The following is a 27,432-nucleotide window of genomic DNA, read 5'->3' on the forward strand; positions in this document are numbered from 1 at the left end:
TTTTGTTATGTATTTGTTTTATCTCTTTATATATTTATTGGTTGTGTAATAACAAACATATGTCCAGCACTTTGTAACAACATTGTTTTTTAAATGTGCTATATAAATAAATACATTGGATTGAATTGGATTCCTCTGGCCAGTTCCCCTTGCAGGGCCTATAAACAGACCTAAGCAGCTGTTTAGGCTCCCCTGGCCACTAGATGGCCCCCAATCTGAACAGTTAGATTGATGGAAAACACTGCAAGCTAAGATGTCTGCGGTTTGGTTGTGCATTGTGCATCGTAGGGAAGCATGCATGACGGTAACAGTGAGAACAAATAAACCTTAGCGTACCAAATACCTATTCTTTTGGTTATGGGCGACTTGTTGCTCAAGCTCCGCTTGGTTTTCTGGAATGCTGAAACTAGGACGACCAGGATCTTGAATCTATTAGAACTACAAGAGCAGTCAGTTTTACAGATGGCACTTTGTTGTGCTCTGGCAATGACTTCATCGACTAAAAAGATTATTAGTCGCTGCTCGAGTCTCTAATAAAGATTTGTTTATACATGTAGAATGATCCGAATCGGGTTTATTCGTGAACTCTGTTTATTAACTGCCACATGAACAGGTGGTATTCATATCAGCTTGGCACATGAACTCTACTGCTGTAAAACGGATTGTTGCCGAATATGTCGCAACACCGCTGCAAAGCACTTCCACATATCGCATATGTGACATCTCCCCTTTTCCGAGTTGATCACATTAACTATACATCCTGAAATAATCTGGAACAGCGGTTGTCACAAGATATCAATCTACTACTCCGAACAGCAATAAACATAGAAACATTATTTAGACCTTTCAAACTTAAATCAGTGATCCCTCTAGGATAGCTGTCCTTTCAATACAATTTATGCAAATATTGCTCAACTTTATATCAGCATTTAGATATCCAATCATATCCCTAAATAGACAAATCGTTCCAACACACAAACATGAGCATTTGTATCGCAACATCCCCTTTTTTCTTTTTTTTTCTCTCTCCCCCCAAAGGCCATTGGCAGGCGTCTCTTTCCGCCTCAGGGTCCAAAACTGGACACCTATGCCTACAGGTTAAGTCTCATGACAGGCTTGCTAACAAGTCCAGATCTCGTGAGAGCCGGTCGTGACTGTGTGTCAGGTTTGTGACTTCACTTGGTTCAAGAGGTACTGTCTCTGGAGTGGTGACATTTGTGGATTGGAAATGATATCCTTCACACTCAGGGGTGACAGGTTGGACAGTCGTCGTCGATCGAGGATTTGGTCCTGCTTGGAGATGGAGTCTATTATGACGCAGTACTGTTGAACCGTCCACATCGACGAGGTAAGATCTTGGCGTGACAGCTTCCTTCAGGACGACTCCCGGCGACTTCCAAGCCTTCTCGTGGTCCAATTTAGTGTAGACTGTGTCGCTTGGACGAAGGACAGGTAGGTGTCTGGCACCATGTGGACGATTGTAGTAAAAGGCCTGCTTTGCCTTCTCCTGAGCGTCCTTTTGTTTGACAGCCAGTCCGTCGGGCCACTTGGGTTGTAGGTTTGTCTCAAAAGTAGGCAGAATTGTTCTTATCTTCCTACCCATTAGCAGTTCCGCAGGGCTGACCCATGTGGAGGTGCACGGAGTTGACCGATAGGACATGAGTGCCAACAATGGGTCCTTCTGCCTGAGAATTCTCTTTGAGATCTGTATTGCTCACTGTGGCTACATAGCAGGCCACATCTTCATGCGTGTCCGCTCTGTCCATTACATGTGCATGAGGATCACGAGAGAGGGTGTCTGCCACGATGAGGGTCTTCCCAGGCACATATTCTGCTTTTGCATTATACCTCAGGAGTCTCATCAATAGGCGCTGGCATCTCACTGGAACGTTGTCTAGGCTTTGGCTGTTGACAAGTGGTACCAATGGTTTGTGGTCGGTCTCAAGCCTAAACTGATCCAAGCCGCTGAAGTATTTATCAAATTTTTCACACGCCCACACGCTGGCCAGGCACTCCTTCTCGATCTGTGCACAGTGTGTTTCAGCTTCTGTGAGACACCTGGTACAGTATGCTACTGGCTTCCATTCTTTTCCATGGAGCTGAAGGAGTACCACCCCCAGACCATAGCTGCTCACATCTGCGGACACAGCAGTGGGTCTAGTGACATCATAGAAGGTGAGAACTGGTGCAGTTGTCAGCATCTCCTTGATGTTCTGAAAGGCTGACTGCTGTGAGTGACCCCACGTCCAAGTGTTCTTGCTCTTCAGAAGCTCATAAAGTGGCTGACCTATAGTGAATAAGTTGGGGACATACCTTCCAAAATAGTTCACCATGCCAAGGACTCTCTTTAGCTCTTGAACATTTTCTGGTGGTGCTAGGTGGCCAATGGCTTCTACCTTTTCTGGATCGGGCCTAACCCCTGACTGGTCAATGAGATGTCCCAGAAAACGTAGCTGACTCTGTCTGAAGCATTTGTCCTTGTTGAGTTTCAGGCCTGCTGACTCGACACACTGAAGCACCTTCTCCAGCCTCTCATCATGTTGCTCCGTTGTGGTTCGATAGATGAGAATGTCATTCATGAAAACTTCCACACCATCCAGTCCCTGTTGCGCCTCCAGCATTTTTCGTTGGAAGATCTCAGGTACGCTGGAAATGCCAAAAGGCAACCTTTTAAAATAGTATCTGCCTAAAGGTGTTCTAAAAGTTGTCAACTTGCAGCTGTCTGGATGTAGTGGGATCTGCCAAAAACCACTCGCAGCATCCAGAGAGGAGAACAAAGCTGCTCCACTCAACTTGGCAGTTATTTCGTCTGCGATGGGCAGGATGTATCCCTCCATTTTGACAAACTCATTTAACCTCTTCAGGTCCACGCATATCATGGCTTTGCCTGTATTTTTCTTTAGAACAGGCACCATAGGCACACACCATTCAGTTAGTTGTGTCACCCATTTAATAATGCCAGCTTTCTCCATACTGCGTAATTCCTCTTTCACTTTGTCAAGCATTGGGAAGGGCACAGGGTGGGCGGTGTGCACAACAGGTGGTGTAGCATCATCCTTCAGCTGGATTTTGACAGGCTCAGTTTTTAGAGTACCATGCTCACCAAAAGCTTCCTGAAAGCCTTGGATGGCTTGTGTCACATCATCCACTCGCCGTACTAGGTTCATTTTTACTGACAGAGGTAGGTTACCGACAGTTGGGCCGCGCACCAATGGATATTTCTTTCCCTCGAAGCAAACTGTTTCATTGATCCGACCCAGACATGATAGCTGTCGAGGGAGATTTCGGCTGGTATCAGGGCTCGTGGTGGGGTGAGTTTCTGGAATGAATCCTCACTTACTACACTGACATCTGCTCCAGTGTCTATTTTAAACTTCATCAGAGTGGAATCCACCTTGAGCTGCACTGTCCACTGTTCTTTGTCCTCTCCACTGTGCACAGAACCTAAGTAAATGTCTGGTCTGCGTGTTCAGTCACTGAAATTTCATTGACACAGTTGTTGCGGCACTTCTTTGCCCAATGGTCAATTTTCTAGCAGCAGTGGATATTTTCCTCCCGATTAACGTTGCAATGTTCTGATAGGTCGTAAAGGGCTCGAATGAAACACGCTGCCTTTTCACTTGGCTGCTGGATACGCTGGTGGAAACATGCCCTCTCATGTGTAACGTTCCTCCGCAGGGAAAAGTAGTCATCAAACTTCTTCACCACAACGATGAAGTCATCTCTGTGGCCTTCTTCAGGGAACGTGAATGATTTATGTATATTTTCCTCGTTGCCCATGGCATACATTAGGCAGCTCACCGGGACTCTCCCGTCATCCTTTTCCAGCTTTGTGGCGAGCCTGAACCACTCGAAACATTCCCTCTAGTAGATTGTCCTGTGCAGCTCTTGCGCTGCATGAGAGCCATGCTGTAATACAGTATATTTTATATAATCTCACTCGGTGGGCAGTCTATCAATCTGGGTGGACCTGTGAGCACCCAGGGCTCCGCCCCCGACTCTAAATTTAACCCAGTTTTTAGCATGAAAGCTAACCGCCCAAAGAGTAGAAGCACAGGGCAATGTAATGCACAATTTGTTACTCTACCTTTCAGTTTATCCACAATGCAAACCAATGTTTCTGGTCAAGAAGTCCCAGAAGAGTGTTCCTGGTGGTAAGTTGACGTTAGCCACACGAGCCAAAAATCAACAATGGAGGCAGCCATACACCACAAACAGCTGTCAATTTTGGGGACTGATTGAATCAGTTGTTTATCCCACTGCTTGAATGATTTGACTTCAAATAGTTTCTTGCAGAAGAAACCCAAAACAAACTCATGTTCTTGCATCATGCGATCAAAGACAAGCAGCAAGTAACTCCCCTCTTTTTATTACAGTTGACACATGATGACATCACTCAAGCGGGAAGGGACAAATGTGATGGAGGGATGGCTCAGAATTTTGCAGCTGCCCCTTGCACATGCAAGCTTCCGCACTTTGGTGGAACAGCGGGCTGCAAACTGGCTCCGGCTCACCATCTGGGAGGGACTCGGAATTCTATGGAGAACCAAGAGGAACAATGAGGCGCTCTGTGTTCAAGTTGATGTGCCTTTCCTGTGGACTTACCTTTGGTGGGTACATTTCACACTCAAGTTCTCCCACTTGACCGTGCGAGTTGTAATAGGCGGTTTGGCAATAGATGTGATGCTTCAAAGAGAAAAAAAAAAAAGTTGTCAGCCAGATTTAACAAAGCAAAACTTAAGCACCCCTTATATTAACAATATTCTAGTCAAGCAGCAAATAAATCTTGTCCCAAACCAGCCAATCAGCAAGTTGCAACTCACAGCTCTGTCGGCGCAGCGAGGAGTGCAGGCCACCAAAGTATGCGTGGCCTCTCGGGGACACGTCGTCTCCACCAGGGCGAACTTGAGCCAGGTGATTGTGCCGATAGTTGCCATGTACTGCGACAGCAAGGACAAAGGCGGGTTTAAAAGAAAGTCTGGCACCTAACGCAGAAGGGGGGGGGGGGGGCGGGGTGGAGAAACGTAGTCACCTCCTCTGTCAGCTGAGCCACCTCCAACAGGGTGAAGTAATTGTGGTGTTTGCTCTCCTGATTGAACTTGAGCACCGATGCCTGCACGGCACTGACGCCCGTCGGGTCGTTGAGGGACAACAACTTGGGGCAGGAAGGGCAAAGGGTCATTATCTCATCTTGGGTGTGGTCTGGTCACAGAAAAAGAGCACATGTTCACCATGCGGCCGCAAGCAGGATTGTGCTCAGTTTGTTACACAAACAAAACAAATTTAAAAAAAAAAATTAAAAAAAAAAAAAAAGCAGAAGAGGGAAAGCGTGGTTTGGAGTTCCAGGCGGGACACCAAATTTACAGTTTCAATCAATAGGTTCATTTCAGTTTGACGTCTCACGACCTGGTCTGGTGGTGCATTCATATCTGGTGATTTTGGCCACGCCCCACATGACCCAAAATTCAACACTGCAGGTGGCCATTGCACCCTAAACACAAACACAGAACATGTCAGCAACAGAGGTAGCAGTCACTTGGACAATTGAAGAATCCATATTGACCCGCTCATTGTGTTGCCACAGCTCGCATTGGTCCGCAGGTTTGGGGTTGGTGAAGTGACATTTGGTCTGCACCAGCTTCACGTTGACGTCAATGTGGCAACCTCCAGAAAACTGCAAGGAGACACGAGAGGGACAAAGTGGACTCGTGACAAGAGCCTCCGTCGAAGAAGGCAAACAATGCGTTGTGGTGCTAAGCTAAGTGCTAACCTGCTGATATTTGCTGCTCTGCACCTCCTGCAGCCTGAACTTGAAGCCGTGCTTGTGCTTGTGGTTGATGTGCTGGACGGCCATGCCAGCCGCCGCCTTGACGCTGTCCTCGTTGCATGTGAGCGAGGGAGGCGAAGATTTCACCATGGCCAAGCCAGGAAGAGCCAAAGCGCACCACAGCAGAACCGCAAACAGGTGAGCCACCATCATGACGCGTCACAGAAGCGCAAGCAGAACATGTCACAGCTTTCGCCCGCGTGCTTTAAGCAGGCTGACGAGCTTGAACGACCAATCGCAGAGGAAGACAAACACCTGACACCTGGGGGCCAATCAGTGCTGGGCCTGCTTTCAATCAGTCGCCATGGTGACGACATTTCACAGCTCATCTTTAGCAAAGAAAATGGACTAGGATTCAGAAATATAACGTCTGTCTTTTTATTGTTTTAGGAATGGCCATTTGAGGGAGAAAAAAAGTACAATGGATTTTTGCTATTTGGACGGGATAGCGGCCAAACCCAACAGAAAATAGTGAAATCTGAAAATAACTGATGCGCTCTCATAAGGAATGGTCTTTAAAAAAAATCCTAACCTGCAAATTTGAGGGGAAAAAAATATTTTTAAAATGCATGGTTTTCTTTAGAAAAAAAAAATAATATAAGCAATTTCAGTATTTTCAAAAATTGTCATCAAACCCTGATAACCACATTGGTATTTTGGGTGCAAAATATATTTTTTAGATATCTGGATTAGCCACAGTGTGTAACATGCACACAGTCATGTCATGTCATGTTCCAAACCGCTTATCCTATATAGGGTCGCGGGGAGTTGCTGGAGCCTATCCCAGCCGTCAATGAGCGAAGGCAGACCACACCCCGAACTGGTCGCCAGCCAGTCGCAGGGCACACATAGACACTGTCAGTGAGCGGGAATCAATCCCACGCTGCCCACACACAACTCAGGCGTGTGTACCACTACACTATCAGCGGACATCATGCACACAGTTTATACTGCTAATCCTATAATGCAAACATGAAGAGTAAAAAATGAATAAATTCAATTGTTTTAATTTGTAGTTCTCTTATACATATTTTGTTTTTGAAACCAATTAGGGTTGCCGACACGATGAAAAATAAATAAAGGACACTTCATCGGCAGGTACGGCCCGACTTGACTGCCTTCAACCGTCCTATAGGGTGATTTTTTTTTTAGCTTTTTTTTTGTGGGTGAAACAATGTCTAACTTCGTATCCGAGTTGAATAAAATTTTTTGAATGATATGAACACATTCAAAATGTATCCAGAAATGTACTTTACTACAAATACACAAAATTAACTTATCAAAATAAATCTCCGAGTTACCTTTCCTGCTTAAAAACATTAATTGTGTAACTTATGAACAGCTCAATGCCAGACGTGGAGACTGCCTATTGTTTCCAAACATATTTCCTGAGATCTGAGGAGTGAGGGGGGGTTTGTCTTTGACTACTGCAGAGTCACACTCTGAGCAAGACGTCATAGTTGAGGCTCACAATGAGCTCACCTTTAATCAGGTCAGCAGAACATTTTCTCTTCATAAAATAAACATTAGCGCACTAAATACCAATTCTTTTGGTTTTCGGCAACTTGTTGCTTAAGCTCCGCTTGGTTTTCTGGACTAACTAGGACGACCATCTTGAATCTATTGGAACTACGAGAGCAGTCATTTTTACAGATGGCACTTTGTTGTGCTCAGGCAATTATTTCATCAAGCTTAAAAGATTTGTCGCTGCTCGAGTGTCTAAGATTTATTACAATTCTGTGGTGGGCATATTTTAATGTAAATTGTCATAAATTGAGAAACAGTTGGTGGAGCACACAAATTGTCCCGTGCAGCTCTTGAGCTGCGTGTGTGTCGTGCTGTTATAATACATATATTTTCATGAACCATCCTGGGTGGGCAGTCTGTCAATCTGGGTGGGCTTGTGCACATGCAGGGCTCCGCCCCTGAATCTAAATGCAACCCAGTGTTTAGCATGAAAGCTGTCAGTTCAAAGAGTAAAAGCACAGGGCAATTAAATACTCCTTTTCCATTTACTTACAATGCAAACTAATGTCTCTGGTCAAGATATGTGTTCGTGGTGGCAAGTTGACGTTGGCCATACCCCGCATGAGCCAAAATTCAACACTGCAGGCAGCCATTGCACTCGAAACAGCTGTCAATTTTGGGGACTGATTGAATTACTTGTTCATCCCACTCCTTGAATGATTTGACTTCAAATAGTTTCTGGCAGGAAAAACAAAAAGCAGTATGTTCTCACCTGAATTTTTAGGCTTCTCCATGAAAACCCAAAATGTCAACAAAAAAAAATCTTTCATCATGCGATCAAAGACAAGCAGCAAGTAACTTTCCTCTTTTTATTACAGTTGACGCGTGATGACATCACTCAAGCGGGAAGGGACAAATGTGATGGAGGGACGGCTCAGAATTTTGCAGCTGCCCCTTGCACATGCAAGCTTCGGCACTTTGGTGGAACAGCGGGCTGCAAACTGGCTCCGGCTCACCATCTGGGAGGGACTCGGAATTCTATGGAGAACCAAGTGGAATAATGAGGCGCTCTGTGTTCAAGTTGATGTGCCTTTCCTGTGGACTTACCTTTGGTGGGTACATTTCACACTCAAGTTCTCCTACTTGACCGTGCGAGTTGTAATAGGCGGTTTGGCAATAGATGTGATACTTCAAAGAAAGAAAAACTAAAACTGATCACTTTGTTTCCAAAGTACCAACTGTGGTTAAAGTACAAAAAAGTCAACAGTAAAATGTCAGCCATATTCAAGAAACTCAAGGCAAAACTTAAGCACCCCTTGTATCAACAATATTCTAGTCAAGCAGCAAATCAATCTTGTCCCAAACCAGCAAGTCGCAACTCACAGCTCGGTCAGGGCAGCGAGGAGTGCAGGCCAGCAAAGTATGCGTGGCCTCTCGGGGACACGTCGTCTCCACCAGGGCGAACTTGAGCCAGGTGATCGTGCCGATAGTTGCCATGTACTGCGACAGCAAGGACAAAGGCGGGTTTAAAAGAAAGTCTGGCACCTAACGCAGAAGGGGGGGGGCGGGGTGGAGAAACGTAGTCACCTCCTCGGTCAGCTGAGCCACCTCCAACAGGGTGAAGTAATTGTGGTGTTTGCTCTCCTGATTGAACTTGAGCACAGATGCCTGCACGGCGCTGACGCCCGTCGGGTCGTTGAGGGACAACAACTTGGGGCAGGAAGGGCAAAGTGTCATCATCTCGTCTTGGGTGTGGTCTGGTCACAGAAAAAGAGCACACGTTCACTATGCGACCACAAGCAGGATTGTGCCAAGTTGGTTACACAAAAAAGAAAAAGCAGAAGAGTGAAAGCGTGGTTTGGAGTTCCAGGCGGAACACAAAATGTACACTTTCAATCAATAGGTTCATTTCAGTTTGACGTCTCACAACCTGGTCTGGTGGTGCATTCATATCTGGTGATTTTGGCCACGCCCCACATGACCCAAAATTCAACACTGCAGGTGGCCATTGCGCCCTAAACACAAAAACAGAACATGTCAGCAACAGAGGCAGCAGTCCATTTGCACAATCGAAGAATCCATATTGACCCGCTCATTGTGTTGCCACAGCTCGCATTGGTCCGCAGGTTTGGGGTTGGTGAAGTGACATTTGGTCTGCACCAGCTTCACGTTCACGTCAATGTGGCAACCTCCGGAAAACTGCAAGGAGACACGAGAGGGACAAAGTGGACTCGTGACAAGAGCCTCCGTCGAAGAAGGCAAACAATGCGTTGTGGTGCTAAGCTAAGTGCTAACCTGCTGGTATTTGCTGCTCTGCACCTCCTGCAGCCTGAACTTGAAGCCGTGCTTGTGCTTGTGGTTGATGTGCTGGACGGCCATGCCAGCCGCCGCCTTGACGCTGTCCTCGCCGCATGTGAGCGAGGGAGGCGAAGATTTCACCACGGCCAAGCCAGGAAGAGCCAAAGAGCACCACAGCAGAACCGCAAACAGGTGAGCAACCATCATGACACGTCAAAGAAGCGCAAGCAGAACATGTCACAGCACTCGCCCGCGTGCTTTAAGCAGGCTGACGAGCTTGAACGACCAATCACAGAGGAAGACAAACGGCTGAAATCTGGGGGCCACAATCAGTGCTGGGCCGGCTTTCAATCAGTCGCCATGGTGACGACTGTTCACAGCTCAGCTGTAGCAAAAAAAATAGACTTGGATTCAGAAAAATAAGGTCTTTCTTTCGGAGTTAAACATGTTTTTTATTTTTAGAAAAAAATATCAAGGTGTACTTTTATTGTTTTAGGAATGGCCATTTGAGGGAGAAAAAAAGTACAGTGGATTTTTGCTATTTCTCAGTTACCTCTCCTGCTTAACTTAAGAACATACATTGTGCAACTTGTGAACATCTGAATGTGGAGACAGTCTATTTTTTATATATATATTTCCTCTGAGATCTGAGAAGTGAAGAGCGGTTTGTCTTTGACTACTGCAGAGTGACACTCAGCAAGACGTCATAGTTGAGGCTCACAATGAAGCTCACCTTTAATCGGGTCAGCAGAACATTTGTTCTCTACATAAAACAGAAAAATAATGTAGACCATTTTTTACATTTTTTCTTTTTAACCATATTGTTAGTGTCGTACATTGACTGCCTGTACAGTAAAAAATATGCATATCTGTTTGAACTTGTAATAAATGTAAGGCTGTGTTTGTATTCTTGATCTATTATTCATCAACGTATTACTTTTATGTATTATCGATTGCCATCCAGAGCTTTACTAATAGCATCTTATATTACATAATATATTTAACGTAGTTGTCAATCAATTTTACTTGTTTATTCCACCCCGCATGCTGACATTCATTGCAAATTCCCATATTAACCTTGATCAGAGGGCTAACGCACTGGTGTTGTCTGGTGGACAACAAATCTGTCTCGGGTTCCCCTAGTTTTGTTGTGCCTTGTATTGCGTGTGTAAACCACTGATAGCATGTTACTTGAGGCCAGTCAGTCCACCATGGGCTATAGAAAAAGTGCACCAGCCAACAGCGCAGTGCTTTTGATAGACATTTTCTCGCACTTTTCCGACCCATGTGTTTTCTGCTTTTCAGTCCTCTGTATTTTTGCAACATTGTGCAGAGTCATCACTGCGTCTTTTTGTCTTAGTGTAGTTGCCGTAGTTGGCTCAGCTTCAGAAAACAGGTGATCTGTGATTGGTCGTGGATTACGGGCTTATTAACTATTTTTCCACAAGCGCTATATTTATCAGAATGCCTTGTTTCAGCTGGTGGGCGTGCAGAGAACATCTTTTTGAAAAAAATATGTTTGGGTTGACTTCCACTCTAAAGTAGCAAGTAATCATTCCTTATGTCCTGTGTAATAATAATAATATAATATCATGTATATCTTAGTTGTGTTTATGAGAGTGACAGCACCAAGACATCCTGCTGTGCTGAAAAATAAACTCTTCCTAACAAATGAAATCCTGCAGGGGTATTAACACTCCTCTCATTCTATGTGCTTTAGCTTGATATTGATGATGGTTCATAGTAGAATCTTTCTTATGACATGATGTAGTAATCCGTCTTCTCTGCTTCTAAATATACCTCCTGCCCCAATAGCCCACCTGCCACCCCTCTGTGCCTTTTCCTCCTTTTTGCACTCTCCCGAGTTAACATGGGTAGGTCTTCTGCAGACCAAATATCAGATGCATGAAAAATGTGCTGTCCCTGCAGTTTCTTGCCTTTACGGTATGTGGCAGTGGAGAAGTTGATGGATAGGAGGTGTCACTTGATGCAGCGCTCGGGGTGAGAGGCGGCTGCTAGGAGGAACCGGGAAATGGAACGCAAAGGGCACGGACCCGACTGCTTTTATGGTGTTAATGACTTGGCTTGACAGGGACTCAACTCATGTGATGAACACTGCTGTGTTTCTATAGCACAAAAAGACACTTTTTATTGTGAGAAAATGTCTTCTCGCCAAATTATGCAATTGTTACGTACTACTTGCCCGAAAGATTGCCCATTAACCTCTACTTTTATTAGATTTGCTGTAATTGGATCCATCCTTCTTTGAATTCAACGTATCGCATCAGTGCAGATGGTGGTGAAATGATTACATCAACCATCTTTCTGTAGCGATGAGAGTTGCCGTGCACAAACGCCAATGAAACAGTCACGGCAGCCACCTGGCCGGTATCAGGCGACCACATAATGCCAAGGGCGGAGCTAGTCATGCAGAGAAGAGGCTTGGTAGAGTGCTGTCTATTGGTGCACAACAGGGTTTATGGTGGCTGACTTAATTGAACCCAGGCATAGGCAACTGGCACCCCACGGACCAAATTCAGCTTGCATCCTCACTCAGTGTGACCTGCCAATCTTGGGACGTCATGTGAATCAGGAATACATCTGTTCTAAATGGTTTGATTTCCCATCTTCTCTCAGTTTCACAATTACTGTACTTATTTTCACTGATTTTCATGTTGGTTTCACTTCTAACTCTTATAAATGTAGTATTCACTTTCAAAAGCCAAATCTGAAAATGAACATAGATATTTAGCGTTATATATTGTTTGTATGCTTGTTTTCAGGGTCACCCATGGCACAGGTCCTAGATGAGGGATGGGACCAAGCACGGCTCAAATGAGCCTCCTGATGACCGGTTATTTTTAACCGTGAACAACAAGATTGACCGTGAACAACAAGATTGTATAAAAGTTTAAAGAGGGTTTTTAAAGAGGGTTTTAACAATGGTTATAAAATTGACTAAAAATTTGAATGTCAGAACCTATGACGTTTCAATGTGGGATTTAAAAGGTGAAATTATCTTCCAGGGAGGCGGCACGGTGGCCCACTGGTTAGCACGTCCGCCTCACAGTTCAGAGGTCGTGGGTTTGATCCTGGCTCCGACCTCCCTGTGTGGAGTTTGCATGTTCTCCCCGTGCCTAAGTGGGTTTTCTCCGGGTACTCCAGTTTCCTCCCAAATTCATAACATGAATAAAAAAACATAAGATGAGCCACGCCTCTTTTGGGTGTGTGGATATTTGTCGTAAACGTAATCACAAAAAAAGACCTTATATCACTACAGAGTCTTTTGAGGTGGGCATTTTAGTACTAATGTCATTTTTACATCTAACCTATTATATAAGTGCCAATGTTAAGCTCACCCAAGTGTATCTTTAATCGACTTAATATTTGACTTTACACACAAGTGAATGAATTGACATTAGCCTTGACGTAGCTCAACCAAAATAACTTATGCCTTAAATCAGCCATTTGCGCCACGAGTTATGTGGAAAACGTCAAGGACAATGAAATTGATCACAAGCCGATTGTTGAATAACAGAGTGCAAGTAAATGTATACAGTAGCCTATATGAGTTGGGACAAAATATCAGCGTGGTGAGCCCTCAGATATCGCTTGAACTTGAGATTTGTCATTCTTTCCACTTAGTTTGTGGCCACATTCACCTTTACCGCTGTCTACAATGCATTGTGTTGTTCTTTCTGCTGGGTTGTGCAGGAATGTCCATATCTTTCCTTCGTTTCCGACCACCATGCCCATTTGCTGTCACTGTCGCCATGGTCCGTCAAAGGAAATCGTGTCAGTGTGCGTGAGCCGAGACCAATGACCGCAGACCTATTCGTGTTTTATTTGTGTGGCTGTGTGCAACGGTGTGTGCGACGCGTGCGCTCTGCATGCGCCGCGCGTGCTGTCCAGGCGGTGGGCGTGCCCAAACGAGGATAGGTTACACCAGCGTTGCAATTTTTTGAACGACAGATTACGTGTGCAATAGGAAGGGAAGTCATACATTTTGAACGTCTGACGGACCACACGTTAACAACTTCATCCTATCTCGTCACGTCATGTTTTCGTCGTAAAAGAGCCACGTTAACTCGTCATCGTCTCGGTATCGTCATGAAAAAAAGGGGCGTTAACGAAATATTTTCGTCATCGTTGACGAAAACAACACTGCTGTGATTGTCCAAGCAGAAGAATTGAACACAGAAATGTCCAAGGGTTACAACCCACTCAGCCATGTAGACTGCAGTGCTTCATCAATCAGGCTTTCAAAGGAGTGTTTAAGGTTTAATAGGCGATTGACCTCAAAGCGGTGACTATTTTTGACTGCTGTCCCAAAATTCAGTTGAAAAATTCAGCTGTCAGAATGTGTGACCTGCGGTTTTAAAGCAGTCAGTTGTCCAAAGGAAGGTTTGGCTAGTCAGGGTCTTGATTTTTAAGAATGGTTATAAAATTGGGTAAAAATATACTGTAATTATGAGAACATGTGATATGTTTTTTGTTTTTTTAAGTCAGAGGTTCAATGTGGGGGTTAAAAGGTTGATTTAGCTTCCAGGTAGATCGACCATTTGAAAGATTGGTTTTAAAATTGAGTAAAAAACTTCATTTCTGAGATTGTACAAGAACATTAATTGAACACAGAACCTCTTTGACCAAAGTCAGACTTACCCTTTTAAACACATAGACAACTACTGTGCTTCATCATTCAGGCTTTAAAGGAGTGTTTAAGGTTTCAAAGGCGATTTACCTGCAAGCGGTCACAATTTCATGCCTGTCACAAAATTCCATTTCAGAAAGCAAGGACGATTAAATTCTGAAAACCTACAATTTAAGAATTTTAATCTAATCGCTACAAAGATTGCCATCACTTTAAATATTGCACAATATTATTATATGCCCTTTATTATTTATTTTTTATTTACTTGTTTCCCGTTTTACATTTATTTTTTGCACTTTTTACTTCATGGTTTCTAGTTCGACAATACATTCCCTATGCACCAAAGGAATGCAAAATTCTTAAGCACTAAAGTTCTAGTTTACACTACAGTATATATACTTTATCTATTGTATGACTCTTGTGATATTTATTTTAATCATTTGACTTTATTCGCCTTTTTGCACTGTTGTGCTGGTAATTGTGACAATACAGTACGTTGTGAGACTGTGAAATAGTTCGACTTATATTCTATTTTATTACAGAGTGCTTTATTTGACTTTAAGACATCTTATTTTGACACTTGATTACATGCTTAAAATGGCAATAAATAAACAAATAAGCAAAAGTATAACTCAACTTATTTCTTTTCATATTTTAGGATGAGGTTTGGCAGCACCCAATGTAACTACCGACAGTCAGTTGGGATGAGAACTTTGAATTATTGTGTGCTGTGCAGCAAAATCTGATGTGAAATATGTGTGTATGGTTGCATGTATGGGTTGCAGAGTACACTGCAACTAAATGGCCCTACCAAAAAATATCTGAACTTGCTGAATTTTGAAGTAACTTTCATGTGTTTTGTTTTGCTGAAAACGTCAGATGTGGCTACAATACAAAAAAGTCCCTGTGCATTGAACATGTTCACTCACAAAATTATAATTTTTTTCAGGAAATTGTAAGTTGAAAAACAGACATCAGTTGCATGAGACCCACATCATGCCACAGGTATCCAATATTATGAAATATAATATATATTAAGTATAGGTACTGTACATAATACATATCTATATGCTGTATCTCAATACCTTACACATCTTATAAAGTAGCATTAATATAAATACAAAAGTACAAAATGGCACAATAGCATGTAACTGAAAAATAAAATGATTCAATTTGTCAACTGTTACATGACACTAAAATCCATTATATAGCACTGCTTTGCCCATATTTTGGCAAGTGCTGCCACTTTCTGATTGTAGTGATTTTAGTTTTGAAATGTGGACACAATGACAGCATGCAATGTAAAATGGTTGTTGTCAGTATAATATTTTGTCTCTTTTGCTCTCCCTGCAAAAAAAAAAAAAAGCCCACAGTGACTGTTACATCACGAACAATTCAACTAACAGCTAAGACCTTGAAGCAACCGTCAGCCACGAATACTTTTCTGTCTTTGTACCTTAGAGGTGATGACTGTAAACATTCAAGTAATGTCATGATAGCTTTGCTGAAAAAAATACCCACGTGTCTGGTAACATAACTGCATGGCTGATGTTTCAATCCGAGTCAAAATTGATCATGAATTTGATGACTTCTGATTAAATTATTGGAGCCAAAAAGGTACCTCAATACAGGTGAATGGAAGACTGGACTACTGGTTAATAGATGGCAGCTAGGTCAGCATCTGCATGACAGGCCAAGGCTCCCTCTAGTGGTTATCTTAGAACATAACATCTTATCGTAGAACAGGAGGAAGCAAAAGAGGTCTGACTAAACGAGTGGACCATGGTATAATTCAGTACCTGCAAAGTGAAAACTCATCATTAACCTACATCACATCCATCAACAGTTAACACATTTTCACCACAGGGGCATTCAAGTACAGGGCCAATGATTACAGGTCCTTCATGTTAAAGCTGCATATTAAAATGCTACTGTATTTCCCAACATGTTACAGGCCCAAATTTCCAGTTTTGTGGAAAATGTCATTTTAAGACTCTAAATATACATATATTGATAACTGAAACAGATTGCAGTAGAAAATAATTTTATTTAAATACTCTATTTTTCAAGTTTTCAGGTTGGACAACACCAGTGCAATCAGTAACACACCACATGTATCTAGTCAAGACAAACATGTATAAACAGATTCAGATACTACACAAAAAAAGGAGTACACTGTACTTTAACATGGTCAATGCAAAGTTGTAAAAACATACAAAAAGAAAACAATGAGGAATTTAAGCGGAGTTTTCCACGCTATTGTCAAATTATGTATTAGTTGTGTAGTATTGTTGCAAAATATACTAGTTTGCAACAAAATCCTTTTAGGCCACCAAAAAAAAAACAAATTACTCAGCCATTCAGTCAGTCTTCAAGTCATTTTAAGTCCATGGAGTTGTCATCACATCCAATAATCCTCTGCAGCTCGTGAATACAAGGTACAATTGACTGGCTGTGCAGCTGAGCCATCTTCATCCTGACGACAGAAGAGTGAGCCATCGGTGTGAAGCTAGACAATGCAGCAAAAGTCATCATTTCAAAGCTAAGACTCGAACACCTGACAATTACCCCTCAGCTGCCACTGCATATTTGAAGCTCACTGTTTCAAGGCCGAAGTTTATTTAGGAAAAGGGACAAAGTATATTTAAAGCTAAAAATAAGCCGGTTGCCATTTCAATTTGCAAGTCAATAGTCATATTTTGCGCCTCAAATACATTGAAACGCAAAACTGGGAATGGGCGTTTGAGTGGGGAAAATGCAGAGCTGCCAAATGTTACAGAAATTCCTGAATGCTAACTTGTTATGCCCGTAACATGTTGTGATTGTTCAAAATATTTTTCAAAATAGACAAAAATCAAGAGTGACCGCCGCTCTCTCTGAGCAGGACTCGAGAGGCGGGGAGCGTGGCAGCCCCAGTGGGTCCCTCAATCAATCAGGGAAGAGAGCCCACTCGTGTGTTTGGGTCAATGTGGTGTGCAATTCACATTAGTCCTTGTGGCTCCAAGCTGCCTTCATCATCAATGCATGAGACGCTCATCACACTTGGAGTACGTCAGCCGTCTTGGAACGCGACGGGCTCAGGGCAGAGCTGTAGCTAGTCATTTGGGGCCCAAGGTCAAATATTAAAAAATACGAGAACAAAACATGCAACATTTTTTATTTATATTCATGTCGTAAGAGTTGCCTCATTCATATGCATATCATGAGGCCTGGGGACATGGGAGGGGGGAGGATTCACAGAACGCTAAGCTAACGCTGCCGCCGATCGCTTTCACCCGCGCTAGCTTTCGGCTTTCTAACATGCTCCATCCTTTTAAATCTTTCCACGTGTGGAAAAAACCCTCACCATGTTTGTTTTGTCTATTTTGTGACGTTTTGGCTACAGTCATATGTCGGAGCGCGTGTGCGAAGAAGTACGTGATGGCACACACACAGACGAGGGGGAGCAGCTACTTGAGCCACAACAAATGAAAACGCAAGTTGTCAAGTGGTAAAATATTAAGAGGATGAATTTGGCCGTATGTTTCGAGCCGAGAGAGAGACGAAAAGATGTTTCATGATGAGTGGTAATGCCCGCTGGCGCTTGGAATTATGCCATAAGTAGGCATTATCTTACTTTTCCTACCGTGTGTGTAATGTTACTAACTAGAGATCGGGTAAAACTTTAATTTTATGCATGTATGTTTTATTTATTTATCTGTCTATATGATACATTGAGCGAGTGATTTAAGAAGTGCAATCCACGTTTACATGTCACGTTTCATGAAGTGACGTGTAGGAAGTGGTAGAGCCACTGGATTATTGCCTATCGGTCTATATAAGCAGTTGAGCGATTACTTAGTCCAGTCCACATTTGCATAATGTTTCCTGGAAACATACATATATATGTATATTCATCATTTTATATATATAAAAAAAAATGTTTGGGTTGACTTCCTCTTTAACACACATGAAACACAGACACCAGACACCTTTTGTATGCTGGTGGTTCAGATATTACCTTTTCAGCAGCTCGCTTCCTCTTCTTAGTGTCGGGCAGTGTTGCTGGAGCGCAATAAGGCTGTGGGCTGCCATAATGCTGTAACATTGGTCTCGCAGAGTGTTGTGGCTTGCCATGTCCCATTGTGGCAGTTCGCTGGTATAACGCCACGCCAAGAGGGTGTGGTCCAACACAGCATCCCACTCTTTGTTCTGCAGAAGAACTTGGCCCCACTCTTGGCATGTAACCTGGGTGTGAGGCATGAAAAGGCACCATGTGTTCAAATTGGGATTGACCAATTCAAAACCTAATTAAGGTGAGAGGGCAAAGGTTTGCTGACAATTCATTTCTTTAGAGTTATTGTTTCATCATGACAAGTCCACAACGCTAGATACACCTGCAGTGCACAATGCAGACATCCATTTCAAGTACTTATCCAAAATTATGCCTGTTTTATTCTGTTAGAGAGAAATTCATTTAACAATGGTTATAATTGCGGTTTTAGTGTACAGTACCCCGTTCATGTCAGCAACCAAAACAATTACAGAAGCCTCCTACAATGATGCAGTCCACACATATCAGAAAAGCAAAATAGATAGATCAAATTATTTTTTTGGATGACAGCCCCCACCGTGTCAAGAAAAACAATGTAACAATTAAAGATACACTTATTGTAATGTACCAGCTAAAATGCATGAGTCCCTAATCGCTGTGGTGGGAACTGTTAGCGTTAATTAAATGCAGTGTAATAATAGATTATAAAAGAAAGTCATCCATCGACAAGTACTACACGACTATTGTTCCAATTACATGTGAAAAGTTTTGAAAGAAACATGCACTCTCTACAAATCCTCACGGAGGCGATGGAAACGAGGTCTGCCGGGAGCACAAAACGAATTAAGGTGAGAAACTTGGTTACATAAAATATGTATGTGAATAATGTGTGCTCAGCCTAGAGATGGGCAATGTGCTGACATAAATCAATCATTAAACCTCTCTTTAAATGTGTTAGCTGAAGTTTCATCAGACAAATTTGAAATATGAAATATTATCAACTGAAGTATCACTAACTCCCATGTGTACAAAATCTTACATTATTATTATCACATTAAAATGATAATAATAATGTAATTGTGTACATGTTTTCACATGCTCCTTACAAAATTCATAAATTATTTTGAAAATTTGATATATCGCCCACCTGTGGTTATTTCACAGTACAGGCTGATGATGTGATATTTTATCATGTCATGCAGTTGGGGAAAAAAAAGTCTAAAAAAAAGAGTGCTAAAAGTTTTCACTTTCTTGTCAGATCTGGGAAGCCGTCAACATTCCACTGTCTGTTAGTGACCATCCAGCTATGAGAAGATCCCCAAGGTAAAAAGTCATCGATGGAGGAGCCATTCTGGCTTACCATCAGCTTCAAAAAATATATTTATCAGCAGTCTACCAGAAAGAAGGGGAAGCACTGAGGAGCCATGTTGAGAAAAAGAAAAAGTTACCATCATATTTGATTCAACTCCAGATGCTGAGAGATCTGTGCTAAATATCCCTTTTCAATAAAGAATATACGCATTTGTAATATGTTCTTTTGTAAAAATACACTTAAATTTGGTAGAAAACGTTTGCTTAATTGTGAACAAATGAGGTTTTGCGCAAAAAAAGGTTTGCTGCTGTTTGTGATGCCATTGGGACGGTGTGTGATGTGACTCGAACCTGGATACACTCATTCTGCATTCGTTTTATAAAGTCTATTTACTGCTTATCATTTTTTTTTCTCACTTATTAATTAGACAGGTTCGATCCCGGCTTTGGCCTCCCTGTGTGGAGTTTGCATGTTCTCCCCATGCCTGCGTGGGTTTTCTCCGGGTGCTCACCGTTTTTTCCTCCCACATTCCAAAAACATGCACGGTAAGTTGATTGGACACTCTAAATTGCCCCTAGGGGTGAGTGTGAGTGCGGATGTTTGTTTGTCTCTGTGTGCCCTGCAATTGGCTGGCAACCAATTCAGGGTGTCCCCCGCCTACTGGCCGAAGACAGGTAGGCTCCAGCACGCCTGCGACCCTTGTTAGGAGAAGTGGTATGGATGATGGATGGATGGATGGATTAATTAGACAGCCATACACTATGGATTTCGCCATGATAGCTTTTTCATAGACCAGAATCCTGCGGCTGCAAATAGAGATCCAGATTCACCTTTCAACAACGCTACGTCACAACTCTGCTTTTAGAAAGAGTAAGTATGTCTGCGCACTTAGCTGCCATGGCGTCTTGGACAGAAAGGTCCCGTGAAATATTAAAAGCTTGACTTTAATACAACCAGTTAAACCAAAACGTGTTTTGGATGCAATTTGTCTTTATAAACCATATTTTTTTTTTCCTTCTGACCACTACAGGTACACTCAAAAGTATCTCGTCTGTTCAAACAAATGGGTGTTACTCACTTTGAAGGCCACTAGGTGGGGGTATGCCTTTCTGTAGCAGTGAGCATCCCTGTTGGAGCCAAAGCGGGAGTATGGAATGGACTTGTACACATTGGTTTTCTTGAGGTGCAAATCTTCTTGAAGATACTTCAGGCCTGACGTCAGAGATCTGGGTTCTTGGCTCTATTATATAATGAAATACATTTCAGTTAAATTATGCACCATTAAAAACTTTTCGAGCACCATCCTAGACCATACAGAGAGCCCAGAGATAAAGAGAAATAAACCTGCTCAACCAAGATGAGGGACCTAATTAGCTGGACGAGCTGGTGTTCAGATATCGGTGCTTGTCTTTCATCCATCTTCTTACACTGCTCCACGTTCCCGCTCCATTCGCCATCAATGGAAAAATCCACTACATGATAGTTTGTTGTATTAGTCATACTGTGCAAAAGTTGCACCTCACACCAACTTAAGTCACTAAATTTGTTGGCATTTACGTGGCTGCGCCGGCCTGATGTTGGACGTGGAAGTGTTTTTGCCCCATGCAGGTAGGGACCGTGGCGAACGGGAACTCAAGATGTCCAGGTAGGACCTCCTCAGTCCAGCTATGGCAAATTGACAAGAATTTGAGAGTAAAAAACGGAGCGCATTCAAACACATGTATAAAATGCGAGCACAAAAGCTACGTAACATGCTTACAATGTCGGGCTTAGGAGACTTTTTCGACCAGTTACAATCAAAGTGACGCTACCTCTGACCTACCCTCAATTTTGGGCTGTGGAGCGGGTATTTCCACCAAGACACGTCGTGGTTGACAAGCCGCCGTCATGGTGGGCCAACTTTGGTGGGCAGTAGCTGCTCCCGCTAGCAAGTGACGCTAACTTAGCACAACTTTAAAGACCACCGGGCGCCCAACGAGTACTTTCCCTCACAGCGCTCGAACCTATCGTCAACTCGTTCAATGTCAGGGTCGCTTTCGAGTTCGTCGACATGCACGGTAAAGCGCAACTGTATAGAGACCTTCCCAGTAAGGCGTCGAATTGTGAGTTCAAAACAAACTTTTGTGCTCCTCTCAAGACAATAATGTTGAAGCGCGCCACACGAGATGACGCGCAGGCGCGGTTTTCTGTTTACCGGCATCTGATTGGTGGAGCTGGCTGCACGCGCTGAACAGGCGTCCTATGAAAATTAATGGTCACTGGCTTCGGCTCCACCCCATGATTGGGGAAAAAAAGAAAAAAGGCACGCGATCTCCACCCATGATGGGATGTACAAACACAACACATCCAACCACAGATGAGATAAACTTCGATGTTACTATAGTCTCATATAAACACACACGCACACACACACATTTATAATATTTTAGTTTTAATAGGAGTGTGAATTATCGCCCTAAAATGATTCATTATTTTGTCATCAGACATCACTGCATTAGATACATAGTGTTGAATTAAACTTTCAAGCACAAAGGTGATCCCAAAACAGATACACAAAAAGGTAAAAATAATTTTAATATAGCTAAAACAGTCTTAAAGCGAACATGGCCAAAAGAAATTGCATACATATTTTTTTTTACAGTACAGTATATAATATTTATATTTCTAAAAAATAAACAAAGTGATGAAATATCAAGCAGTCTTAAATATGGTGAAATTATGGAGCCACTCTCTAACACCTCTTATATCCTTGCTCTCAGACTTGAAGATCATTAGATTGCAACAGAACACTGTCTGTTCACTTTCACAAATACAACCTTGAATTTAGCACATAAAAAAGGTATCCCTCACATTTGCGTTTGTGGAATTTCATTTCATATGCATCAGTGGCAAAACTGCACTTAATGAACTGACTGGAATTGCTACTGCAAAACATGATTGAATCATACAAAATACAGTATATTTATGTATCTATATTTGAAAAATAAATTACATAATGCACAAGTAAAGGGTGTTCTACTAGGTATACATACAGTATATCATATAAAGGTTATCAACCTTATGGCTTTCTTCTACATTGAAATAAAAAACAAGCTATGTGAGGACTGCTTTTTAGCATTTTTTTCAGTTAGTGATTTTTATTGTAATGGCTGAATTAAACAACTCCTGCAGTAACCTCAAAAAGAACTAGAGGATTAAAAACAGACTTCTGCTGACTGCATAGGCCACACTTAGACCGCAAAAGGAGTAAAGGAAACTCTACTTGCTAAGCAGCGTTTTAAGAGAGCGCGTGAGTGCATTAGCGATGGCTGACATGGTACTAGAATGTCTCACCAGGACCTTGACACTGTGCTCTCCCGGTGCTCCCACAGTGGCAGCCTCAGCTGCTTTGAGTAAACAGATATAGTTCATTACAACCTCATCTACTTTTGCAACAACCTCTCTCTGTTGGTGTGAGGCCGAGGTGCTGAGTCCCTTTACGAGACACATACAAGCTTCACAGAGACAACACAGCACCTGGAAACTGCAAGTCACAGCTAGCAGCATCTCTTCAGGACTGCTGTGCGCCTGCGCCATCCGCCGGCATGCCCGGCCTAACTCTTTGGACTCCACTGAGAGGAGTTGCTTGGAATGAGACACCTCCTGCATTGGCATTTGGACACCTCGATCACAGCGACCTATGCTGGACCTCACCAGCGCAATGAGCTCACTGGCGTCACGCCGGACATCTGTGAAGCCGGAAGGGAAGCTGTACATGCGGTCCTTGAGGGCGTTGACTCGGGCCAGGCGGTCGCTAAAGCTCATGTTGTTAAGGACCTCACCATACAGCTGCTCTCCAGCTGCATCCACTGCTGAGCCGCAGGGGAAGATGGCCAAGGATGCAGTGCAGTCGTTATCTAGGTTACTCCCACTTCGGCTTCGTCTTGGTGTGTCCCACTCGCTCTCATCATCTTCTCCCTCACTTTTACGTTTAAAGAAACAGTAGCTGAAAGGTCCATTGCACCTCCAAGGACTGGTGTCCAGTTTTTGAGAGCTCTTCATTTGTTTATTGTCCTTCTGCAAAGGAAAGGCCACCGAAGCCCGTCTACTGTCTATCCTGGTGCCTGAAGACCAGCATGTGATGTGGGATGACACTGAGCCCTGGGAGTAACTCTTGGATAGCCTCTTCCTTGTTGGCCTCCTCTGGATTTTGGTTTCTCCTTGCTGGGGCACAGGTGGCGACAGGGGCTGCTGGCTCTGGCTTCGGCTGGGCTTTTCAAACAGAACCTCCACACTGTCAGAGCTATTGGTGACATTACTAGAGCTGCGTTTTAGTTCCCGGCCTCTTTGTGAGTAACAACTGAGATGATCTATTTGTGATGGGATTGCGCTGACAGCATGAATGTGGTTCTGATTTGGCCGTGACAGGGTTGAATGGATGGCATCTTGTGTGCATCCAGAGTCGCTGGAAGCAGCGTTAGCTTGTGCTGGAAGTATTACAGGAGGAGGGGGAGACTGTGGATGAAGTGGTGGGGATGGAGAGGAAATGTCAGCCACGGTACTCGTAGATGCCTGCCTGGTGAAAGCCGAAGGACCCCTTCCTAGCGAGAATTTGGTGAGGTCAGCTCGTTGACCGCTTAAACAAGAGGCAGAAGGTTGAAGGACTGCATGCCTTTCTCTTTGGTCTGATCTGCACCAGTCATCTGTGCCGCCACTTGGTTGGCTTCTTGAACGAGGTGGAGGCCTCCCCGTTCCCCCACCCTCATGGGTATTGTGGCCACTTTTCTTATACAGTGACAGGAACTGATCAGGGTCCATACCGTTCCTCTCAAGCTCACTTTGCAGACCAGAAAAGGAGCTTCGTCTCTCTGCACTTGCCTGCTTCATATCTAACCTACAATTTGGGTTCTGTGTATGCATGTCAGGGCTCCTTTTAAGTTTGGCAGGAAGTGTGGCAGAGTGGTATAACTTTTGGTCGTTATTCATCAGCTGCAACGCATTTGGGTTTACCAAATTCGGGCGAACAAAAGGGGATGATATGGAGGATGGCACACATTGGCATCGAGGGATTGTGCTCCCTCGGTTCTTAACCATTTCGACAAGCTGCGGGTTGCTTGTGATGTAGCGACGAGTGTCCTTTTTCACACCGCCCCCCATACCGGCACTGTGTAACTTTCCACCTTGGTGCATTTGGCTTACAGTTAGGTAGTTGATCAATTGTCTGTATGCCTCACTTCCTTCTTTTTGGCTTGGCCCTTTACAACAGGGCTTTTTGCTCGTCTCTTTGTGTTTAGAGGGTGTGGCTGAGGAAGGACGGCCAGGGTCAGCACCAGCAGAAGGAGTGTGAATGTTGGGTAGCATTTTTCGAACGAGGACGGGGTCAGCATGAGGGTGAAAATCCTTTGCTTGGGGGCTTTGTCCAGGTTTAAGTTCTTCATAGTTTAAGACCCTGAGTAAAGATGAGGAAGAACTTGAGATTGGTTGCCTTTGTAGGCGTTGGTGTTTTGACTCAATTGCCCCTGGACCAAGCGGTGAGTCGGTTGGGGTGGCACAGACGCTGCTGTTTGCACTGCCACCAGCATCCAGTGATGAGCACAGGGAGCCCTGTAGAGAACTGTGGGCTTCACCTTGTAAGTTTGAAATCCTTTTCGCTAGATGGTACTCACACAAACGTGCAACACTTTGCTGTCTTGAAATGGGCTGATGATCATTCTGTACATCTGATCCTTGGTCAGAACACAACAGTCTGTTGTTTTTATTTGGAGACAGCAACGACGCTACAACTAGATGTTCATCTTGCTCGACGGTTCTATTATCTGTACCGCACTCCCGTAGTGTAGCCACACCTAAAAGGCTATCAGATGTAGAGGTAGCAGGACGGGTAATTCGGTGATGGTCACTAGGGTGGGTGTTCACGTCATGGTCCTGAGCATGCGAGTTTTCTTCCAAAAACAAATTGTGTCTTCTTTGGCTCCCTCCTTGATCACAGAATGAAGTACGCTGATTACTGTCAAGATGAATGGTTCCACGACTCCCACCTCGGTACCCTTCCCTTGTGCTAAACGTGTTATACTTCCCGCTTGAGTCTGCAGACTTTTTGTGGTGCTTGCCTCCTGGCGTTGTGGAGCTTGGCCGCTGAAGAGTAGAGGGGAGGTTTGTCCCTCTCAGGAAGTCTGGCTGGAAGGATGCTCCTGTGTCCAAATGCGGGCTCCGTCTTGGAGGGACGGCAGGTGGTCGGAGGTGCTGTGGACTCCGGGACTTCTTTAGGGTTGTTCCTTCAGTGCTGGGTGAAACAGGGAACTCTGTTTTCTCCTCAAGTAAAGGCTGGTACCCCTCCCTCGTGGCCACCAGGAGGCGCATGTGGCTCTCACTGAGTCGATGACAAGCAGCCAGCTCAGAGAGTTCTGTCATTTCCGAGGAGTTTGTCTCATTTCCGGAGTCTGAGGAAGACTGTGGGCTAAAGCCCCGAGATGCGTAAACACCTACAAAATAAGTTGAAAGTCAGAGTGATTTTACACCGGTGGCATATACAGAAATGATTGATGATTCTGGATATAAATCAACAGACCTGGATTGTTCCTGCTGGGTGGTGGACGAGGTGGCGGAGGCCTCTGTTCAGAGACAGACAATGCTTCGATCGCTTGCAGCGTGTTTACGACTGTGCTCTCCAGTGACCTCTTTCTCTCCCCTACTCCCTCCTCTTGAGTAGGTATCGCATCTATTAACGAGACTGGAATATCATCGTTGTCGTGCGGGCTCAGAAACTTTCCCTCAGGCACCACGTCCTCATCTGAACTGTCACGAAAGCCCGGCGGCGGGGCTGCAATTGCGAGGTTAAGCGTCTGCAGCAGCGAGTCGTCCTCATCGTCATCAACCGCATCATCCCCCTCAGGTGGAGGCAGCGATGTGAGGTCGATGATGTCATCGGTAGGTCCCGAAAGCATGAGAAAAGAAGCTTTGCCGGCTGCAGTGGCCACTCCTTCGCCTGCTTCGGTGTCACCCACTGGTGTTCCTCCAGTGGAGTCTTCCTCACAAGAAGCCTCGTCCTCATCCTCTGCATCGTCTGTTGTGTCACGATAAAACAGGTCTCTTAACAGTGGCTCCTCAACCCCTTCCCCACTTATTATGTTGCTATAGACATGTGTCAGGTCACTGAAGTGAAATGATACCCTGTCCTGTGCCCCAAAGTCGGTATTGTGCAAGTAGGTTGGTCTGTGCTCAGCTACATCAGCACTCTCCTGATGCCGGTCAGAGACTAACCCCCGGGGATTGCTCAAAGGTGGGTCTCCTCCAAAAATAAATGACACTTTGGCACTACGAGGTGAGTCTTGTGGTTTGTGTCTGGTCGAGGGGGGAAGAGGAGGTGGCACGGGACTCTGGCTTTGAAGATCTCTGTCTGGGTTTTGGGATTCATGGAAGTATGGATAGAGGTTGTCTTCTCGCTGTCCATTGTCTGAGTATTGAGGGTCCCTGTAGAGATCCGCCTGGCTCTGTGATAGCTCCTCGCTGTCGCCAAAAGATGTGCTGTATGGCCACTCAAGGACATGATCTTGAGCTGTCGATGAAAGTTTCAAGAGTCACGTAATTACGAAGCAGTGCCTGTACGACAATCATTTAAATGTAGTAATTGCATTACATTTACATTGGAGGACGCACAAAAAGGATCTAATGGGGAAAAAAAATCCCATCACCTTGCTAAATAAATAAAACTATAACAAACAGCTATAAATATGACTTCTATAATTCTATACCTAAAACTGCAGCTTCAATCTGTAACGGTATTTGTCATTTTTCATTTGACAATTGGCAATTCAATTTAATGAAGATTAGGCATATATTATTATATTATATATGCGTATTATTGC

General features: G+C 43.9%; 4 protein-coding genes across 8 annotated transcripts in view; all 4 read right to left on the reverse strand.

Moving 5' to 3' along the window:
• Window positions 1-4,353: 4,353 nt before the first annotated feature.
• Window positions 4,354-6,018, reverse strand: LOC147152575 (antihemorrhagic factor cHLP-B-like). Its single transcript, XM_086048595.1, has 7 exons — window positions 5,771-6,018; window positions 5,564-5,674; window positions 5,407-5,491; window positions 5,033-5,202; window positions 4,824-4,940; window positions 4,606-4,686; window positions 4,354-4,536 (listed from the first exon to the last, which is right to left on the reverse strand). Exons 1-7 carry the CDS (start codon window positions 5,978-5,980, stop codon window positions 4,393-4,395), a joined length of 918 nt encoding a protein of 305 aa, XP_085904721.1. The 5' UTR covers window positions 5,981-6,018; the 3' UTR covers window positions 4,354-4,392.
• A 2,131-nt stretch (window positions 6,019-8,149) lies between these two features.
• LOC147152576 (alpha-2-HS-glycoprotein-like) lies at window positions 8,150-9,834 on the reverse strand. Its single transcript, XM_086048607.1, has 7 exons — window positions 9,590-9,834; window positions 9,383-9,493; window positions 9,225-9,309; window positions 8,882-9,051; window positions 8,678-8,794; window positions 8,402-8,482; window positions 8,150-8,332 (listed from the first exon to the last, which is right to left on the reverse strand). The coding sequence occupies exons 1-7, from the start codon at window positions 9,797-9,799 to the stop codon at window positions 8,189-8,191; spliced, it is 918 nt and encodes a 305-aa protein (XP_085904733.1). The 5' UTR covers window positions 9,800-9,834; the 3' UTR covers window positions 8,150-8,188.
• Window positions 9,835-16,270: 6,436 nt separating this feature from the next.
• LOC147152577 (uncharacterized) lies at window positions 16,271-21,822 on the reverse strand. 2 transcript variants are annotated; one of them, XM_086043248.1, is made up of 6 exons: window positions 21,411-21,822; window positions 21,146-21,253; window positions 20,933-21,060; window positions 20,667-20,828; window positions 18,244-18,470; window positions 16,271-16,752 (listed from the first exon to the last, which is right to left on the reverse strand). In XM_086043248.1, the coding sequence occupies exons 1-6, from the start codon at window positions 21,475-21,477 to the stop codon at window positions 16,620-16,622; spliced, it is 825 nt and encodes a 274-aa protein (XP_085899374.1). In that variant the 5' UTR covers window positions 21,478-21,822; the 3' UTR covers window positions 16,271-16,619. The 2 variants fall into 2 exon arrangements, with proteins under 2 accessions (XP_085899374.1, XP_085899382.1); XM_086043256.1 differs by having other exon boundaries at window positions 16,271-16,719; window positions 21,411-21,821.
• Window positions 21,823-22,031: 209 nt separating this feature from the next.
• LOC147152578 (FERM and PDZ domain-containing protein 4-like) overlaps window positions 22,032-27,432 on the reverse strand; it is a 58,809-nt gene continuing 53,408 nt past the window's right edge. For all 4 annotated transcript variants that reach the window (XM_086048660.1, XM_086048641.1, XM_086048650.1 and 1 more), the window contains exons 15-16: window positions 26,136-27,122; window positions 22,032-26,049 (exon numbers count right to left, since the gene is read on the reverse strand). In XM_086048660.1, the coding sequence (XP_085904786.1) occupies window positions 22,847-26,049; window positions 26,136-27,122 (4,190 nt within the window). In that variant the 3' untranslated portion in view covers window positions 22,032-22,846. The remainder of the gene's footprint in view (window positions 26,050-26,135; window positions 27,123-27,432) is intronic.

This window comes from Filicampus tigris, chromosome 1, assembly GCF_054856515.1.
Source record: "Filicampus tigris isolate MCC_2025a chromosome 1, RoL_Ftig_1.0, whole genome shotgun sequence".
Lineage (NCBI taxonomy): Eukaryota > Metazoa > Chordata > Actinopteri > Syngnathiformes > Syngnathidae > Filicampus > Filicampus tigris.

Bases quoted from the DNA above. Each gene is read 5' to 3' on its own strand.
- LOC147152575 (XM_086048595.1), bottom strand. From the start codon at position 5,980: ATGATGGTGGCTCACCTGTTTGCGGTTCTGCTGTGGTGCGCTTTGGCT. The intron at 5,675-5,770 runs GTTAGCACTTAG...GTCTCCTTGCAG, and splicing joins AGAGCAGCAAATATCAGCAG to TTTTCTGGAGGTTGCCACAT. The intron at 5,492-5,563 runs GTCAATATGGAT...GTTTGTGTTTAG, and splicing joins TGTGGCAACACAATGAGCGG to GGTGCAATGGCCACCTGCAG.
- LOC147152576 (XM_086048607.1), bottom strand. From the start codon at position 9,799: ATGATGGTTGCTCACCTGTTTGCGGTTCTGCTGTGGTGCTCTTTGGCT. The intron at 9,310-9,382 runs GTCAATATGGAT...TTTTGTGTTTAG, and splicing joins TGTGGCAACACAATGAGCGG to GGCGCAATGGCCACCTGCAG. The intron at 9,052-9,224 runs GTTGTGAGACGT...TTCTGTGACCAG, and splicing joins TGAATGCACCACCAGACCAG to ACCACACCCAAGACGAGATG.
- LOC147152577 (XM_086043248.1), bottom strand. From the start codon at position 21,477: ATGACGGCGGCTTGTCAACCACGACGTGTCTTGGTGGAAATACCCGCT. The intron at 21,254-21,410 runs GTAGGTCAGAGG...AATTTGCCATAG, and splicing joins TCCACAGCCCAAAATTGAGG to CTGGACTGAGGAGGTCCTAC. The intron at 16,753-18,243 runs GTAATATCTGAA...TGCATTGTCTAG, and splicing joins GGAAGCGAGCTGCTGAAAAG to CTTCACACCGATGGCTCACT.